The 20,119-nt window shown below is 41.9% G+C and overlaps 1 protein-coding gene across 1 annotated transcript in view; it reads left to right on the top strand.

Moving 5' to 3' along the window:
- Positions 1–20,119, top strand: part of ADAMTS20 (ADAM metallopeptidase with thrombospondin type 1 motif 20) — a 507,015-nt gene that overhangs the window by 251,628 nt on the left and 235,268 nt on the right. The window contains exons 12-15 of the mRNA XM_069764742.1: positions 5,343–5,488; positions 15,699–15,880; positions 15,980–16,116; positions 16,454–16,571. Of these exons, the coding sequence (XP_069620843.1) occupies positions 5,343–5,488; positions 15,699–15,880; positions 15,980–16,116; positions 16,454–16,571 (583 nt within the window). The remainder of the gene's footprint in view (positions 1–5,342; positions 5,489–15,698; positions 15,881–15,979; positions 16,117–16,453; positions 16,572–20,119) is intronic.

The following is a 20,119-nucleotide window of genomic DNA, read 5'->3' on the forward strand; positions in this document are numbered from 1 at the left end:
AATGTGCCCGCAGGATGCGTTTTTTGCCCATAGACTTGTATTGCCGACGGATCGTGACGGATGGCCACACGTCGCGTCTGTCGTGCACTGGATCAGTGTTTTGGCGGACCGTCAGCACAAAAAAACGTTCAATGTAACTTTTTTTGTACGTCGCATCCGCCATTTCTGACCGCGCATGCGTGGCCGTAACTCCGCCCCCTCCTCCCCAGGACATAGATTGGGCAGCGGATGCGTTGAAAAACTACATCCGCTGCCCACGTTGTGCACAATTTTCACAACGTGTGTCGGTATGTCGGGCCGACGCATTGCGACGGCCCCGTACCGACGTAAGTGTGAAAGAAGCCTAACCCTAAATTTAGCCCCAACCCTAACTCTAAATTTAGCCCCAACCCTAACCCTAAATTTAGCCCCAACCCTAACCCTAAATTTAGCCCTAACCGTTAATCCTAGCCCTAACCCTACCCCTAGCCCTAACCCTAGCCCTAACCCTAACCCTACCCCTAACCCTACCCCTAGGAGCAGCAGGAGGACCCAGGGACACAGGTGAGTATGGCAGGGTCCCCGAATCCCCCTATTTCTCTGTCCTCTGATGTGCGATCACATCAGAGGACAGAGAATTACACTTTGACTTTTTTTTTTTTTTTTGCGGTCGCCGGTAAACAGTTAATTACCGGCGATCGCAAAACAGGGGTCGGTAAAACCAACCCCGATCATGCTCTTTGGGGTCTCGGCTACCCCCGGCAGCCGAGACCCCAAAGATTCTCGCGGGGCCAGCCGGCGGGCGCACTGCGCATGCGCCCGCCATTTTGAAGATGGCGGCGCCCACCGGGAGCCACGAGGAGCATCGGGGGAGATAGGTAAGTATTGGGGGGCTACCTGGGACCCCTTTTCTCTGTCCTCCGATGTGCGATCACATCGGAGGACAGAGAAATTAAAAAGAGATCGCGGTTTTTTTTTGCGATCGCCGGTAAACGGTTAATTACCGGCGATCGCAAATGCGGGGTGGGTTAAAAAACCCCCGAATCATGTTCTCTGGGGTCTCGGCTACCCCCGGCAGCCGAGACCCCGGAGAAAATCCGACTCTGGGGGGCGCTATTTACTTTTTCCACAGCGCCGTTAATTAACGGCGCTGTGGTTTAAGTACCCTTAGCGGCCGCCGTTAAAAGGCGTATCGGCGGTCGCTAAGGGGTTAAGGACAGCCTGCTCTGGTTTCACTGCAGAGTGATTACAAGTTGCTGTGAGCACAAAACACATAACTGTGATTACTGACACCTTTTAGCATCCATTTCTGGGCAGGCAGTGTAAAGAAAGGGACAGTATAGCAAAGGTAACAGTGCTATGAGAGGAGAGCTGATAGAAGGGTTTTTAGTGTTGTACAACTATACTCAGCTGTACTCCCCATTCCCTGCTGGTACCTTATGTAAAAGGTGTCATTTGTCTTGCTTTCTAACAATTTTTATGATGAGACATACAGTGGTGTTCAGAAGTCCTGCATAGGAAAATTGATTGATTTTTCAAGTTTTAAACGTTTTCTGTCGAATATTTTCGATGCTAATGACATATTATATATGGTTTTGATCAGAATACAATTTTGCATTCTTTCCCTGTAATATTTTTAGCTTTTGAAGCAGTTTTGCCTGAAATTATTGCAACAATATGGGAATTGAAAGCAGAACTAAACATTGTACAGATTCAGATCCAAAATTAGCCAATCACAGATGAGGTTCTTGTGACCATCATAACCGGGATATGGCAGCCAATCACATTGCATTACATTGCATCACATCTGCTGCTTTGTTTGTTTTATCTGTTGGTCTATCTAGTGAATCATACTGTAGAGTTTTATGATGGGAGCCTTCAGATTTTTGCCAGCGGAGGATCGTGTGCGAGTTGTGGTGCTACATGAAGAGGGTTATACTGGCCCCCAGATCGCAAGGAAGGTCGGCTGTAATCAGAGTACAGTCGTAAGAATTTTGCAGAAACATAAGCAGCTTGGAATCACCCAGGACAGGCCCAGATCTGGTCGGCCTGGAAAGTCAACTAAAAGGGAGGATAGAGTACTGATAAGAACATCCCTTGCCAATCGAAAGCTCACCTCTCCTCAGCTTCTGCGAGAATGGCAGGAAAAGTGCAATATTGAGGTAGCAACATCAACTGTTAGGAAGAGATGTTTGGAAGCAGGATTGAGAGGGTGCAAGGCCCGAAAGAAGCCATTGATGACAGCCATACAAAGACAAAGGCGAAAACTGTGGGCATTGAAATAGTTAAAATGGAGGAAGGAGGAGTGGGAAAAAGTGCTATTTAGTGATGAAAGCACTTTTTGCATTTTAGGAAATGATGGCAAGTCTTATGTGAGAAGGTTCCCACATGAAGAGTACAAGCCAGAGTGTTTGAGCTCCTCTGTGAAACATCCAATGAAAGTAATGGTCTGGGGCTGTATGGCAGCCAATGGTGTTGGAAGGCTTCATATTGTGGAGAGTATGGTTAATGCAAAAAAATACATAGACATCCTTAATAAGAAAATACTGCCTTCTGCTCAACACTCTGAATTAAATAAAAAATAATAAATCTTAAAATTTAAGTCTGTGTGAACTTGCATTGGAAGTTAGTGAACTTAGAAACCTGTTCACCATTCTACACACTGTACTAGTGTAGGTATGGTTATGCTGTAAAAAAATTATCAAAAATGCACATACCATAACAAGTTATATACTTGGGACATTCAAAAATGAGTATGGCATACAATGAGGGATTACAAAAACATATCTGTTCCACCAGTTTCACTGTAGAGATGCAGAGGTATGTAACATATAGTTTTCTTCACGCCTATGCAGGACTTTTGAACACCACTGTACATACCCCCAGTGAAAAACTGTGATAGCACCCACTTGGACTTAATGAATATTAATTCATACGGTGCCAAATATTTTGACTGCAATGAAGAGGCAAAATAATAATAAAAAAACAATTCCGCTATGTAGCCACTATCTTATTGTGTGTCCAATTCAACATAAAATAAATTTAGATCCACTTTAATAAAAACAATACAGTCAGCATCATAAGTGCTGTAGTTTACTCTAAAAAATTTAAAGTTGTAGTTTAGTTATTGGGAACGTTAGTCTTTCTTTAGCATGGAGTACCGACAATAAGTTATTAACTGAAGATCTGTCAATGAGCTTGTTCTGATAGGAGTGTTTGTAACTCCTTATTCTGTCTTTTTCTGAGCTCTTCTGTGCTTAATTATGCCCACATTAAAGTCCAGCTCAACTTTTACTTGGTGTGTGGCTACAAAATCAGGATGGAGGAGGTAATAAAACCAGATAGAATCCCTGACAGAACGGCTGACTAACAGATTCACAGATAACTCATTCTGAAGTCAGCGATAAATAGTGTAAGGCCGGTGTCACACTTGCGAGTGCAAGGCGAGAAACTCGCACGAGTCTCTCGCATCAATATCCGGCTGCATGTATTTCTATGCAGCTTCACACTCCAGTCCCGAGTGCCGGTGGCAGTGCCAGGTATTGATGCGAGAGACTCGCGCGAGTCTCTCCTTGCACTCGCAAGTGTGACACCGGCCTAACACAAAGCCTTTAGTAGGCAAAACTTTTAACAAACCCTAGTTGGAAAAAAATATTTTTAACCAAAAATACATTTAGTTAAAAAAAAAAGTTTGCTTGAATGTGTCCAGTATATTGAATCTGCATCAACTTCTGATCTGCAGAAATCAATTTATCTCTATTGTGGAAACAAAAGTGAATTAAGGAAGACCTTTCACCAGTTTTTCTTACATTGAACTGGACACACGATATAATAGTGACTGCAGAGTGGAATAAAAGATTTTTTTATTTCACCTTTCTGTTTTGGATATATTAGCGATGAGAGTATTTGGGACCTAATGAGTTAACTTTTTTAAGTTCATGTGGATGTTAGCGGACAGTGCTATGAGAGGAGAGATGATAGAATAGTTTGTAATGTGACCCAGCTAAACTCAGCTGTGCTGCCCTTTGCCCCACATCCTCCTTATCTGAAAGGTATGAGTAATCTGTGCTCTAATCAGCACTGTCTAAGGGTACCGTCACACTATACCATTTCGATCGCTACGACGGTACGATTCGTGACGTTCCAGCGATATCGTTACGATATCGCTGTGTCTGACACGCAGCAGCGATCAGGGATCCTGCTGAGAATCGTACGTCGTAGCAGATCGTATGGAACTTTCTTTCATCGCTGGATCTCCCGCTGTCATCGCTGGATCGGTGTGTGTGACACCGATCTAGCGATCTAGCGATGCGATCCAGCGATGCGTTCGCTTGTAACCAGGGTAAACATCGGGTAACTAAGCGCAGGGCCGCGCTTAGTAACCCGATGTTTACCCTGGTTACAAGCGTAAAACTAAAAAAAAACAAACAGCACATACTTACATTCTGGTGTCCGTCAGGTCCCTTGCCGTCTGCTTCCAGCACTGTGACTGCCGGCCGTAAAGTGAAAGCAGAGCACAGCGGCTGTGCTTTCACTTTCACTTTACGGCCGGCAGTCACAGTGCGGGAAGCAGAGACTGCAAGGGACCTGACGGACACCAGAATGTAAGTATGTGCTGTTTGTTTTTTTTTAGTTTTACGCTTGTAACCAGGGTAAACATCGGGTTACTAAGCGCGGTCCTGCGCTTAGTTACCCGATGTTTACCCTGGTTACCCAGGGACCTCGGCATCGTTGGTCGCTGGAGAGCTGACTGTGTGACAGCTCCCCAGCGACCACACTACGATTTACCTACGGCCAGGTCGTATCGCTGGTCGTGATCATAGGTAAATCGTATAGTGTGACGGTACCCTAATGATGCAGGAGTTTACAGCAGGAAACTAGATTGTATCAGTACATCTCACACACTGAGAAACCTGCTCTAAACTATTGTGGCAGCATGTTATTTTCTGCTTGTTGCTGCCTACTTATGATTTGCTAGCTCATACAAGGGGAAGAAGTACACGCCCCCATTGATTAATGTCTAGCACCCACTTGGAATTATCAAAAGTTAACTCGTTAAGAGACAAATTCTTTTATTGCTAATATCTCAGCAACAAACGTAAAAAATTACTATAACATCCCTTGTCAAGTTCAACATGAAAGATTTGGTGAAAAGACAATTTTTGCCAAGTGCAAAAATGCATTTGTTAAAACTATGCATTTTAAAAACCACTGTGGGCCTGGTTATGAGAGACAAATTGTCCGATTATGAGAGGCAAATAGCCTTGTACAATAAAAAAATGAGTAGCTTTTGACTTTTAATTTGTTTGTTTTTTAATGTTTTTATTGTTATAAATGTATTTATTTATTTTCTTATTAAATAGCATTGCCATCGTGGCCTTTGTGTAGACAAAGTATTGAATACCCATCTTGTAGATGGTGAATGGGGTCCTTGGGAGCCTTACAGTTCATGTTCAAGAAGCTGTGGTGGTGGAATCAAAACGTCTACTAGATATTGCAATCAACCTGAGTAAGCTGTTGAACTGATGTATTGCATATTTATTCATGTAAATATTGCTTCTGTCCATTATCAAATGAAATATTTAAAGGGAACCTGTCACCCCGAAAATCGCGGGTGAGGTAAGCCCACCGGCATCAGGGGCTTATCTGCAGCATTCTGTAATGCTGTAGATAAGCCCCCGATGTTACCTGAAAAAGGAGAAAAAGACGTTATATTATACTCACCCAGGGGCGGTCCCGCTGCTGGTCAGGTCGGATGGGTCCGCTGCGGCGCCTCCCATCTTCATTACAAGACGTCCTCTTCTGATCTTCAGCCACGGCTCCGGCGCAGGCGTACTTTGCTCTGCCCTGTTGAGGGCAGACAAAGTACTGCAGTGCGCAGGCGCCGGGCCTCTGACCTTTCCGGCGTCTGCGCACTGCAGTACTATCCTCTGCCCTCAAGAGGGCAGAGCAAAGTTTCGGGGTGACAGGTTCCCTTTAATAAGATCTCCTGAGCTTTTTGACCTAAGGACAGAAGCATGGGGAAGTATGCTGTACCATTTTTCATCTGTTTTCAGAATTGTGTTGTTACATCAACTGTCAAAATATATAACCTTAGTTTTAGTAACATTATTTTTAGCCCTTTTAGGACATGAGGACATTGAGCAGCCAAAACAAAGAAACAATGTAAAGTGTAGCTCATAGGGATTTCCTGATTGCATTACCTTTAAAGGGAACCTGTCAGCAGGTTTTTTGGTGTGTACACCATGTTCCAAATAAATCTGCTAATGATATTTTTCTCAGATTTTCCTAAATGGTCAGTGCAAATGAGTCAGTCTAATAAAAGTCATCACCCGTTAGAGTATACATCAAATTTTATTGAAGAAACCTCCCAATGATAACAGTATAATCTCCAAAATGAATAAAAATTCAAAATGCACTGTTCCAAATTATTAGGCACAGGAGAATTTCTAAACAGTTGATATTTTAAAACATATCAACTGTTTAGAAATGAAAATGCTCATTTGTGGAATTTGCAGCATTAGGAGGTCACATTCACTGAACAAAAAAGCTATTTAACTCCAAAACAAGAAACACCAAATGATATCCCTAACAGGACCATGAAGGCACCAAAAATGCAAATACCAAAAAAACAAACCTTCACAAAAAGGACCCAAGAAAATATATAGCAAAAATATAAACTTTATTGAATATACATAAATAAAATAAAAACAGGGCAGTAGCCACCAGTGCAGCAGCAAAGGTGGGACTCATACAGGGGCAACCTCAATAAAACAGCATATGCGGCAGTAGTATAAGGAAAGCAGGTAGCAATGTCTAAGTTATGATGACAATAAATAAATAAAGTGCAAGTAGATACATACAGGGCAATAGAACAAAAATGATTAGATAATATACACAATAATAAATATAAAGTGAGAAACTAGTAAGCTGTGTCCTATTGCATAGGCATAAAACTATCCTAGGCTAGACCGTTAATAAACCACACATGTGAACGCTGCATAAATAGACGGTATAGTTACCACGAGGAGGCACCCGGAGACCCACCACACCCGACGCGCGTTTCGCAGGGAAATGCTTCGTCCAGGGGTGGTTGGGTACTGGCCAGAGGGGGATTATAAGAGGGTCATGACCAATAGAAAGAAAGAAGAAATGAAGAAAAGATTAACGGCACCTGTGTAGAAAGAAAATCCTGATGGAGGAACGTCCCAGATAATGTAGAAGCGCCAGTATAAGAGGACCGGAAACCGGAAATGACGATGCCGGCCAAGTTGAAGGTAACTGTGCAGCCGTGGGCAAAGAGCAACTGTTGCCATAAAAAATAAAGAACGCGCGGCCGAAAATAGGCAGCGGCCGTACTAAGATCCTAGCACAGGCGCATAATCAAGAGGAGATAGTTGCCAGGGACGCGTACAGCCGGAAATGCATCTTCACCGCGCGTGCGCATAAATGATGGACAAACACAGACGCACCAGCGCAAGCGTCGGCACCGGGCAGCCACAGCTACAACAGTGCACATATAGATGATAGCGATCAAAGTAGGGACACAGCCCTAGATAAATCAGAGCGCCAGCACATATAAGAACAAAGATAATAACTATAAAATAAAACAAAAAACATACCAACCATCACAGTCGCACCAAAACCGCAGCAGAGAAAAGAGGACATAACAATTGAACAAAGAGTAAAGCATAACACAATACATAAAAACTGACAACAGGATATACAAGTGGGAGGCTCACCGTGGCCACACATAAGTGCAGACGAGCAATAGCGCAGAGTAACAGTAGATTCACATAAAACCCGCAAAGTAAAAAGTGGCCAAAGGAAAAAACAACATATAAAAACTAATCAAAAAACGCAACAGACGCAACAGTAATGGAATATGACAAAGTGAACTAAATAAATAAGAAAAAAGAAAAAGAATAATAATGAAAGTAAAACAAAAAGGAAATGAAAAAAGAATCAAATCATGAGGAAGAAAATAATGAAGAATAGAACCAACGTAGGTAAATTACGAAGTGTTACGCAGACACTAGTAACAGAATATCAACCCATACAAATACATGAGTGCAAATTACTGATAAATATATAAATGGACATACATATATATATATATATATATATATATATAAATATAAAAAAGGGGAGGCATATAATCCCTGCCAAAACAGTACATATTAATAAGTTAGTGAATTAGAGGTATGGTATACCGTGAAAAAAACAATAAGAAAGAAAAATCAAGGGAGATAATGTGAAAAACCACAATAATGAACAACAATAAATAAATACACCAAAACGGAGACGATTAAGTTGCTAGGTGTCCGGAAATCTTCATATGGTTATACCAACAAATCTACTGTAAACATCATCCAACAGGACCAGGAGCCAAGAAGAGAAGTCCATATAGAGGGCGACTAACAGGACATGACCATAATCGAATAATTAACCTTAACGGAAAAAATAAAATAAAAAATGAATAAAATGAGACAGAAAACCAAAAATTTATTAAAATATATAGTAACATAGTTAGTAAGGCCGAAAAAAGACATTTGTCCATCCAGTTCAGCCTATATTCCATCATAATAAATCCCCAGATTTACGTCCTTCTACAGAACCTAATTATTGTATGATACAATATTGTTCTGCTCCAGGAAGACATCCAGGCCTCTCTTAAAAAGGAAAGCCAGTTAAAAACAACTGCAGACAGAAAACAGCATATAGTATGAAATTCTACTACTAAATAAATAAGCTGAAAAGATTAAGAAGGTAAGAATGGAACAAAACTGTTGTGGTCATTAAGACCGAATGGTGTAATTGTGTTCAATCTATGTATCCACTTCGTCTCTCTCTGTGCTAGAAGTCTTTTCCAGTTACCACCACGAGGGCCAATAAAAATACGGTCAATGCCCTTCACCATCAATCCGGTGGAATCACAATTGTGTACGGACTTGAAATGTCGAGGTATGGGTTTGAGTCTGTGAAGATCATCCTCGGTGGCTGCATTTTCAATGTCCAAGACATGTTCCCGTACCCAGCGGCGGAGTTCCCGTGTAGTCATGCCCACGTAAATCAAGCCACAAGGGCATGTGGCATGGTAAACTACCGATTTGGTGGTACAGGTAATGGTGTGAGTAATGACAAAAAGCTTGTCGTTGGTGGAGTTGGAAAACTCGGTAGATTCACAGATATTTTTACAGGCAACACACTTACCACACCGAGTACATCCCCATTTTGGACCTTTTGAGCCGAAGATATATTTTTGTCGTGGACCACTATGGTAACTGTGGACCAGTTGGTCTCTGAGATTCTGCGATCTCCTAAACGTGACCGCTGGAGTATTACCAATGAATTTGGAAATAACCTCATCCAATTGAAGGATGTGCCAGTGTTTGGCAATGATGTCCCTGATTTCCCGACTCCTAGAGTTATAGTCCAATATACATCGTACCTGGTCCTGTTGTTCAGTAATCCTCTTTTGTTGTAGCAATTCGGTCCTCTGGCTCTGAAAAGCTGGTATGAACGGCAAATGGTCCTCTTTCCATACCCCCTATCCATGAACCGTTTGGAAAGATCCAATGCCTGTTTTTCAAAGAGAATATTATTTGAACAAATCCTTCTGGCACGTAAGTATTGTCCTGTTGGAATATTCCTGATCAAGTGTTGGGGATGCTGAGAAGAAGCGTGCAGTAGTGAGTTGGCCGAAGTACTTTTCCGATAGAGGTCGGTTTGTAAAAAGCCGTCACCATCCACAAAAATAGAAATATCTAAAAATTCAATCGAACTAGTGCTATGTTTATATGTTAGCTTGATGTTCTTGGAATTGTCATTGAGAGCAGTAAAAAAGGAGTTTAATTCGTCTTGAGTACCCTGCCAGATCATAAGTACATCATCAATGTACCTCCACCAGGATACAACTTTAGCACTTAACTGGTGTGGACACACCTAAAAGATCTCACGCTCCCAAAGGCCCAAAAAGAGGTTCGCATATGAGGGCGCACAAGACGCCCCCATAGCGGTACCCTGTACCTGGAGGAAAAAAGAGTCACGATACATAAAAAAATTGTGTGTCAAAATAAACCTCAAGACCTTAATAAGGAAGACACACAAATGTTCATGATGGCCACTATGGCTAAGAAAAAAGGAGACTGCTGACAGGCCATCAGCGTGACGAATTGATGTGTACAACGACTCAACGTCGCATGTCACCAAAATCATATTAGCTTCCAATTGAATCCCATCTAGTTTCCTCAAAGTATCCGTGGTGTCCTTAAGATACGAAGGTAGGGTTTCCACCAAAGGTTTCAGGTGGTGGTCAACAAATTTTGAAATAGGGTCAGAGATATTATTAGTCCCAGAAACTATAGGCCTACCTGGAGGTGTTAAGGGATCTTTATGGATTTTTGGAAGTAGGTAGATGCTTGCAACTGTTGGTTCTTCAATCCAGAGACCCTCCATCTGTTTGGCCGTCAAGACACCGTTGTCCACCGCCTCCTGTAGAAGGACTCGCAACTCATCTCTATATTTAGATAAAGGGTTGAAAGTCAATTTCTGATAACAAGATGTATTTTTAAGCTGTCGCGTCATCTCCTTCTCATAAGCAGGAACTGACCACACCACCACGTTGCCACCTTTATCAGATGGCTTGATAACCACCCCCTGGATATTTCTCAGTTCTCTGATCTTTCTTTCGATCTTAGTACGGCCGCTGCCTATTTTCGGCCACGCGTTCTTTATTTGTTATGGCAACAGTTGCTCTTTGCCCACGGCTGCACAGTTACCTTCAACTTGGCCGGCATCGTCATTTCCGGTTTCCGGTCCTCTTATACTGGTGCTTCTACATTATCTGGGACGTTCCTCCATCAGGATTTTCTTTCTACACAGGTGCCGTTAATCTTTTCTTCATTTCTTCTTTCTTTCTATTGGTCATGACCCTCTTATAATCCCCCTCTGGCCAGTACCCAACCACCCCTGGACGAAGCATTTCCCTGCGAAATGCGCGTCGGGTGTGGTGGGTCTCCGGGTGCCTCCTCGTGGTAACTATACCGTCTATTTATGCAGCGTTCACATATGTGGTTTACTAACGGTCTAGCCTAGGATAGTTTTATGCCTATGCAATAGGACACAGCTTACTAGTTTCTCACTTTATATTTATTATTGTGTATATTATCTAATCACTTTTGTTCTATTGCCCTGTATGTACCTACTTGCACTTTATTTATTTATTGTCATCATAACTTAGACATTGCTACCTGCTTTCCTTATACTACTGCCGCATATGCTGTTTTATTGAGGTTGCCCCTGTATGAGTCCCACCTTTGCTGCTGCACTGGTGGCTACTGCCCTGTTTTTATTTTATTTATGTATATTCAATAAAGTTTATATTTTTGCTATATATTTTCTTGGGTCCTTTTTGTGAAGGTTTGTTTTTTTGGTATTTAACTCCAAAACATCCTAACAGGCCAAGTTACATGTTAACATAGGACCCCTTCTTTGATATCACCTTCACAATTCTTGCATCCATCGAACTTGTGAGTTTTTGAAGAGTTTCTGCTTGTATTTCTTTGCATGAAGTCAGAATAGCCTCCCAGAGCTGCTGTTTTGATGTGAACTGCCTCCCACCCTCATAGATCTTTTGCTTGATGATACTCCAATGGTTCTCTATAGGGTTGAGGTCAGGGGAAGATGGTGGCCACACCATGAGTTTATCTCCTTTTATGCCCATAGCAGCCAATGACTCAGAGGTATTCTTTGCAGCATGAGATGGTGCATTGTCATGCATGAAGATGATTTTGCTCCTGAAGGCACGTTTCTGCTTTTTATACCGTGGAAGAAAGTTGTCAGTCAGAAACTCTATATACTTTGGAGAGGTAATTTTCACACCTTCAGGAACCTTAAAGGGCCCTACCAGCTGTTTCCCATGACTCCGGCCCAAAGCATGACTCCTGCACCTCCTTGCTGATGTCGCAGCCTTGTTGGAACATGGTGGCCATCCACCAACCATCCACTGCTCCATCCATCTGGACCATCCAGGATTGCTCGACACTCATCAGTTAACAAGACTGTTTGAAAATTGGTCTTCATGTATGTCTGGGCCCACTGCAACCATTTCTGCTTGTGAGCACTGTTTAGGGGTGGCCGAATAGTAGGTTTATGCACCACAGCAAGCCTTTGAAGGATCCTACACCTTGAGGTTTGAGGGACTCCAGAGGCAACAACAGCTTCAAATCACTGTTTGTTGCTTTGTAATGGTATTTTGGTAGCTTCTCTCTTAATCCAATTAATTTGTCTGGCAGAAACCTTCCTCATTATGCCTTTGTCTGCACGAACTGTGCTCTGTTTCAGTCACAAATCTCTGATCTGATCACTCTTAAGTTTTCGTGAAATATCTAGTGTTTTCATACCTTGTCCAAGGTATTGCACAATTTAACGCTTTTCAGCAGCAGAGAGATCCTGCTTAATAATGTGGAACATCATTTTTAAGTAGTTTTCCCTTAAATAGAATCACCTGGAAAACTAATTATCACATGTGTTTAAGATTGATTTCAGTGATCCATTGAGCCCTGAGACACTATACCATCCACGAGTTTATTTGAAAAACAAAACAATTAAATCTTTATGACACTTAAATCCAATTAGCATAATAATTTGGAACACAGTGTATTGTGAGAACATCATGTGGTAGGGGTTAAAACACAGAATTCAGCTGTGTCACTTTATCAATCTGTATGCTGTTGTTTACTTATAGTGCAGGTTTTAGCATTAGAACATTTTCACTCCTAGGTCTGATGTGCATGCGACTGCCAGTCCCACTCCACCTCCTCCTGTGATAAGTACCTCACTGTCTATGGACATTGTACATACAAAGCCTGGTGTAAGGTGGAGAGAGGCAGCTTTCTCAGCTCTGCATCATGCTAAATCTAAAAACTCTGATTGTGTCAGAACTGCTGCACATAGTAAACTAATTGATGCATTGTCGGATTTAGGGTCTGTTTACCTACATCACGCTGCACTCAGATGCGGTAGCAAAAGCCTGCTGACAAATTCCCTTAAACCCCTTCTCGACATATGACGTATACCTGTATGTACGACATACGTCGTGTCCTTGCCTTTGGTGCCATCTTTTGCAGATCGATGATGGCGATCCGACGATCAGAGTTTCAAGTCCCCTAAGGAAACTATTAAATAAAGTAAATTGTAAAAAAATTGTTTTTAAAAATTCAACCCCTTAAAAATAAAACACATATAGTATCTCTGTGTTCTAAAAAGTCCAATCTATCAAAAGAATAACGTAAATTAACGGAATAACAAGAAAAAAACAAAATGCCAGAATTATGTAGGTTTTTATAGTTTCAATAAAAACGTCAGCTCGGGGCACAAAAAATAATCCCTCACACTGATCCACATCATGAAAAATGAATATTACACGTCTCAGAAAATGGCGACCTAAAAGAACCTATACTTGTTTGGTATTTGCGTATTCGTACTGACCTACAGAATTATATTGCCACGTCAGTTTTACAATATAGTGAACATGGTAAATACAAACCACAAAAAACAATTGTAGAATTGCATTTTTTTTTGCAATTTCAATGCACTTGGAAGTTTTTTCCCATTTTCCAGTGCACTATGTGATAGAATGAATGGTGTCATTCAAAAGTACAACTTCTCTCTCAAGAAATAAGCTATCATATGGCTATGTCAACAGAAAAATAAAAAAGTTTTGACTCTTGGAAGAAGGGGAGGAAAAAAAAGGAAATTGCAATGTCACGGAGGGGTTAAGACCATATTGTGTTACAAATGTTTGACAGTGTCTGGCCATTAAGACAAAAAATAATCCGACTTGATTAGCAGTAGAGATGGACGGACTCCTGGATGTTCGGGTCTGGCGGGTTCGGAAAAAAGTGCCTGGACCCAAACCCGGACCCCATTCACTTGAATAGGGGGTCAAACATCCAGTGTTTGTCACGCTGTCATGTGCATGACAGTGTGGCAAACACCCCATTTGGTCGGAGGTGAAATCATCCCCGCCGGTCAGAGAGACGCAGTTCCCACTCTGTCAGAAGACAGCGTGAGCGCTCAGCTGTGATCGGAGGTATAAAACTCACCTCCGGTCATGGGTGTCAGCTGACAGGACTACTGATCCCATCATCTAACACTGCTGGCCGCAGTGAGAGCTGGAGCGGCGGATGAGAGTATTCATCACCCGCTCCTGCTCTGTAAATAAATAATTAAAAAAAATGACTTGGGTCTCCCTGTATTGTTAATAACCAGCCAGGCAAAATTCACAGCTGGGGGCTGCAACCCTCAGCTGTCAGCTTCAACAAGGCTGGTTATCAAGAATAGAGGGGTCAACATACTGTTTTTTTAATTATTTAAATAAATAATAAAAAAACGGCGTGGGGTCCCCCCATTTTTGACAACCAGCCTTGCTAAAGCTAAAAGCTGAGGACTGATATTCTCAGGCTGGTAACGAGTCATGGATATTGGCCCCCCCAACCTAAAAATAGCAGCCCGCAGCTGCCCAAAAAAGTCACATCTATTAGATGCGCCAGTTCTTTATTTAGCATGTAACTATAGGATTAGCAATGGATAAGTGTCTTATAGATGCCTCTCCATTACTAATCTGTGGGCTTGATGTAACATGATAATACAAAGGTGACATCAACCCCACAGATATTAACCCCATTTGCCACCATTACAGGGCAAGTGGGAGGAGCCAGGCAAAGCGCCAGAATTGGCTCATCTAATAGATGTGCCTTTTCTGGTCAGCTGCGGGCTGCTATTTTTAGGCTGGGGGGCCAATATCCATGTCCCCTTACCAGCCTGAGAATACCAGCACCCAGCTGTCTGCTTTAGCAAGGCTGGTTGTCAAAAATGGGGGGCACCCCATGCCATTTGTTAAAATTATTTATTTAAATATTTAAATAATTTTAAAAAGATACGGTGGGGGGATCCCTCTATTCTTGATAACTAGCCTTGCTGAATCTGACAGCTGGGGGTTGCTGCCCCCAACTGTGAGTTTTGCCTGGCTGGTTATCAAAAATAGGGGGGGAACCCACACCAGGTTTTTTAAAATTATTTATTTACAGCGCAGGAGCGATTGATGAATACTTCCATCCGCCGTTCTGGCTCTTGCTGTTATTAGCAGCAGCAGGTGTCGGATGATGGGACCAGTTGTCCCATCAGCTGACACCAGTGACCAGAGGCAAGCTTTATATCTCCTATCACAGCTGAGCGCTCACGCTGTCTTTTGACAGTGTTACGCTGTCTTTTGACAGCATGGGAACCGCGGCTCTCTGACCAGCAGGAATGATTTCACTGCCGATCAGAAGTGGTGTTTGCCATGCTGTCATGCACATGACAGTGAGACAAACAGCTAGTGTTTGGGCAGCCGAACCCGATCAGTAACATGGACTTCCTGGGGAAGTCCGTGTTCGGTGTCCGTCCCTGAACAGTAGGTGTTCGGTAGGGACACCGAACTTTACTGTTCGGGTTCACCCATCTCTAATTAGCAGCTAAAATTATATTATTATCAGCTATATCAACATTCATTTTATGTGAAAACCATACATGAAATTCTTAATTATAATAGTACATAAAGCTTAAAATTTGCTGCACTTTTAAATATGCAATCTTGTTTATTACCTAGCCATAATAACTTAATGCACATATGTGGTGAATTTTATCTAACTTTTACTACTGCAAATGTTTTGTAGGCCAAAAAATGGAGGAAAATATTGTGTGGGAAGAAGAATGAAGTTCAGATCTTGTAACACCGATTCTTGTCCCAAAGGAAAGAGAGATTTTAGAGATGCGCAGTGTTCACAGTTTGATGGCAAGCATTTTAACATCAATGGTCTTACAACCAGTGTACAGTGGATCCCAAAATACAGTGGCAGTAAGTTTCCATTGTATCGTCGTTGTCGCCATAAGAGTGTGAAGTTATTATTGGAAGCAGAAACTACACAGTAACAGAGAATGCATTTTATCTGTACAGTCCTGATGAAAGATCGATGCAAGCTGTTTTGTCGTGTTTCTGGGACGTCATCCTATTACCAGCTGAAGGACAGGGTTATAGATGGCACGCCTTGCGGTCCAGATGCTGACGACCTTTGTGTTCAAGGATTATGCAGGGTATGAAATAAAGCTGAAGTGCCTCTTGTTTCCATAGTGTTGTGTATAAATATAATTTCATAAATCATATTGATAGAAGATATGCATCCTATCGTGCTGTCAAATATAATGCTGCTATAGAAACAACGTTCCACTTCTTTAATGAATACAGTTTATCATCTATCTAAAGTATTAATAAAGAAAAATTAGTTAATAATCATAATAATAATAATAATATTACAATGACAGCCATCTCTAGACTAATTTAATTAACTATTCTGATAGAGCAAAGAGTAGCCCATATTTGAAGTATGTTTATGTGATATTTTCTGCATTAAATATACGTTCTTTTTTTTAGCAAGCGGGCTGTGATCATGTTTTAAATTCCAACGCAAGAAAAGATAAATGTGGTGTATGCGGAGGTGATAATTCCTCCTGCAAACTGGTAGAAGGAACCTTTACCAAAGCTCAGTATGGTAAGTAGATTCTTAATGTCCTGACTTTGTTGTTAAATTGAAACTGGAGTTTTACTAAAATAAAATATATAATTGTGTACATTCTGCATCTTTATATTCCAATAAAGAGATGGCAAAAAACAGTCATGTATATTGGATGCAACCCTAAATGCATGTGGGAGTATTCTCGTCTCTAAGATCCTATCCCAATATGTAGTGGGTGTAATAATAATAATAATAGAAAATACCTCCAATTAGAACTGTAGCATAGCTCTGATAACTTATGTGTCTTAGCCCATATGCTGGGCATTCCAGTGGCTTAGGTCTCCATGGTTACGATGACTAGCAACTAACTGTCACTATGTGAGTGGTCGTAACCTTGGATACTTAAGCTGCTACAATGGCCTGTACAAGAGGTAAGCGACATAAGTTATCAGAAGAACTATACTACTTTTCTGACCCCTTAGTGACGGGGCCAAATTTTTAAAATCTGGTCTGTGTCACATTATGTGGTAATAATTCTGGAACGCTTCAACATATCACACTGATTTTGAGATTGTTTTTGGTGGCACCTTATCATTTATGATAATGGTAAATTTAGGTTGATATGTTTTGTGTCTATTTATAAAAAAATGTTGAGAAATTTGTCAAAAATGTTAAAACATTAGAAATTTTCAAACTTTAAATGATTATCCCTTTAACCCCTTTCTGACCTCGGACGGGATAGTATGTCCGAGGTCAGAAGCCCCGCTTTGATGTGGGCTCCGACGGTGAGCCCGCATCAAAGCCGGGACATGTCAGCGGTTTTGAACAGCTGACATGTGCCCGTAATAGGCGCGGGCAGAATCGCGATCTGCCCGCACCTATTAACTAGTTAAATGCCGCTGTCAAACGCAGACAGCGGCATTTAACTACCGCATCCGGCCGGAAATGACGGCATCGCCGACCCCCGTCACATGAACGGAGGTCGGCGATGCTTGTACATTGTAACCATAGAGGTCATTGAGACCTCTATGGTTACTGATCGCTGGTAGCTGTGAGAGCGACCCTGTGGTCGGCGCTCACAGCACACCTCCATTTCTGCTACATAGCAGCGATCAGCAGATCGCTGCTATGTAGCAGAGGCGATCGTGCTGTGCCAGCTTCTAGCCTCCCATGGAGGCTATTGAAGCATGGCAAAAGTAAAAAAAAAAAGTTAAAAAAAATGTGAAAAAAATAAAAAAAATATAAAAGTTTAAATCACCCCCCTTTCGCCCCAATCAAAATAAATCAATAAAAAAATCAAATCTACACATATTTGGTATCGCCGCGTTCAGAATCGCCCGATCTATCAACTAAAAAAAGCATTAACCTGATCGCTAAACGGCGTAGCGGGAAAAAAATTTGAAACGCCAGAATTACGTTTTTTTGGTTGCCGCGACATTGCATTAAAATGCAATAACGGGCGATCAAAAGAACTTATCTGCACCAAAATGCAATCATTAAAAACGTCATCCCGGCAAGCAAAAAATAAGCCCTCAACCGACCCCAGTTTTTTGGGGTTTTTTTAGCAAAGTTTGGAATTTTTTTTCACCACTTAGGTAAAAAATAACCTAGTCATGTTAAGTGTCTATGAACTCGTACTGACCTGGTGAATCATAATGGCAGGTCAGTTTTAGCATTTGGTGAACCTAGCAAAAAAGCCAAACAAAAAACAAGTGTGGGACTGCACTTTTTTTGCAATTTCACCGCACTTGGAATTTTTTTCCCGTTTTCTAGTACACGACATGCTAAAACCAATGATGTCGTTCAAAAGTACAACTCGTCCCGCAAAAAATAAGCCCTCACATGGCCAAATTGACGGAAAAATAAAAAAGTTATGGCTCTGGCAAGGAGGGGAGTGAAAAACGAACACGGAAAAACGAAAAGTCCCAAGGTCATGAAGGGGTTAACCCAAATAGTCAAACCATTAATAAATAACATTTCCCTCGTGTTTGCTTTAAATCGGCACCACTTGTAAAACGTTTTATTTTGTTAGCAGCAGTTTTTCATTTTTTCAAGGAAATTTACAAAATTTATTTTTTCTAGGACCTATCCAGGTTTGAATTGACTTTATATTGGAAAACCTATGAAAATGATATTTTAAAAACAGCACCCTCTGACATGGAAAATTGCTGTCGGGTAGTTTATTAGCCCTTCAGGTGTGTTCAGGAATTAATGCAAAGTGACATGACAGGAATGAAAACGTGTATTTTTTACCACCTAAATGTTGGTAACTTCTGAACAGGTTACTACAGCCGGCAGACTCTAAGACTGCTATTTGGCCGTGAACTGCAAATGCAAACATCAGGACCATGCAATCATGATCTCAGGGTGCAGATGGGAATAAATAGGAAGCGCCCACACTTTCTTAACCATTTATATGATGTAGTCACTATTGACAGCAGCGTCTAAGGGGTTAAAACAGATATGGTGGATGCCAACACCCTATCGTGGCTGTTGCAGCAAGTTGTCATCTATAGTGTACAGCTGACAGCTGCTGGATTGTCCCCTGTATGGGGAGGCTAGTCTCTTATACCTCAGGTCAGTAAAAAGTCGTATTGGTGGTCATTAACGGGCCGATTGGAGGTATTTGTTAATATTATTATTATTACACCTACTACAAATTTCGATAGTATATTGGAGATTTTAATAAAAAGGGAAGATTCTGCCTTTTGGACATACTCAGTTGTCAGGCACTTTAGTCCAAGGAAAAAGTTGGACATGTGCACATCCCCATAGAATATCATGGGTACGAGTGCTATCTGTCAAAACCACATATAGCATTCGTCCAATATAAATGGTAGAGCCCACGAACCCTACAGGAGTTTCTTTTTGCAAACAAGAGTATTACTCCCATCATTTCTCTGCAAATATAACTGCATTTACCCAAAATGATAACAGGCTGCTGCTAACCCTATGTATGAGCAAAGCGCCCATTAATGTGGTGCAATGACCTTTTCTGCATTACAAAAGATCTTCATTATCTCCTGTGCATCTTCCTCTGTAAACAGGACTCACACCGCCGAGAATAAAGGTACCTTCACACTAAACGATATCGCTAGCAATCCGTGACGTTGCAGCGTCCTGGCTAGCGATATCGTTTAGTGTGACACGCAGCAGCGATCAGAATCCTGCTGTGATGTCGTTGGTCGGGGCTAGAGGGCCAGACCTTTCTTTGGTCGCTGGCTCTCCCGCTGACATCGCTGAATCGGCGTGTGTGACACCGATTCAGCGATGTCTTCGCTGGTAACCAGGGTAAACATCGGGTTACTAAGCGCAGGGCCACGCTTAGTAACCCGATGTTTACCCTGGTTACCATCCTAAAAGTAAAAAAAACAAACGCTACATACTTACCTACCGCTGTCTGTTCCCGGCGCTCAGCTTCTCTGCTCTGGCTGTGAGCACAGCGGCCGGAAAGCAGAGCGGTGACGTAACCGCTCTGCTTTCCGGCTGCCCGGCGCTCACAGCCAGAGCAGAGAAGCACAGCGCCGGGGACAGACAGCGGTAGGTAAGTATGTAGCGTTTGTTTTTTTTACTTTTAGGATGGT

Source organism: Ranitomeya imitator, chromosome 4 (assembly GCF_032444005.1).
Source record: "Ranitomeya imitator isolate aRanImi1 chromosome 4, aRanImi1.pri, whole genome shotgun sequence".
In the NCBI taxonomy this organism is placed as follows: Eukaryota; Metazoa; Chordata; class Amphibia; order Anura; family Dendrobatidae; genus Ranitomeya; species Ranitomeya imitator.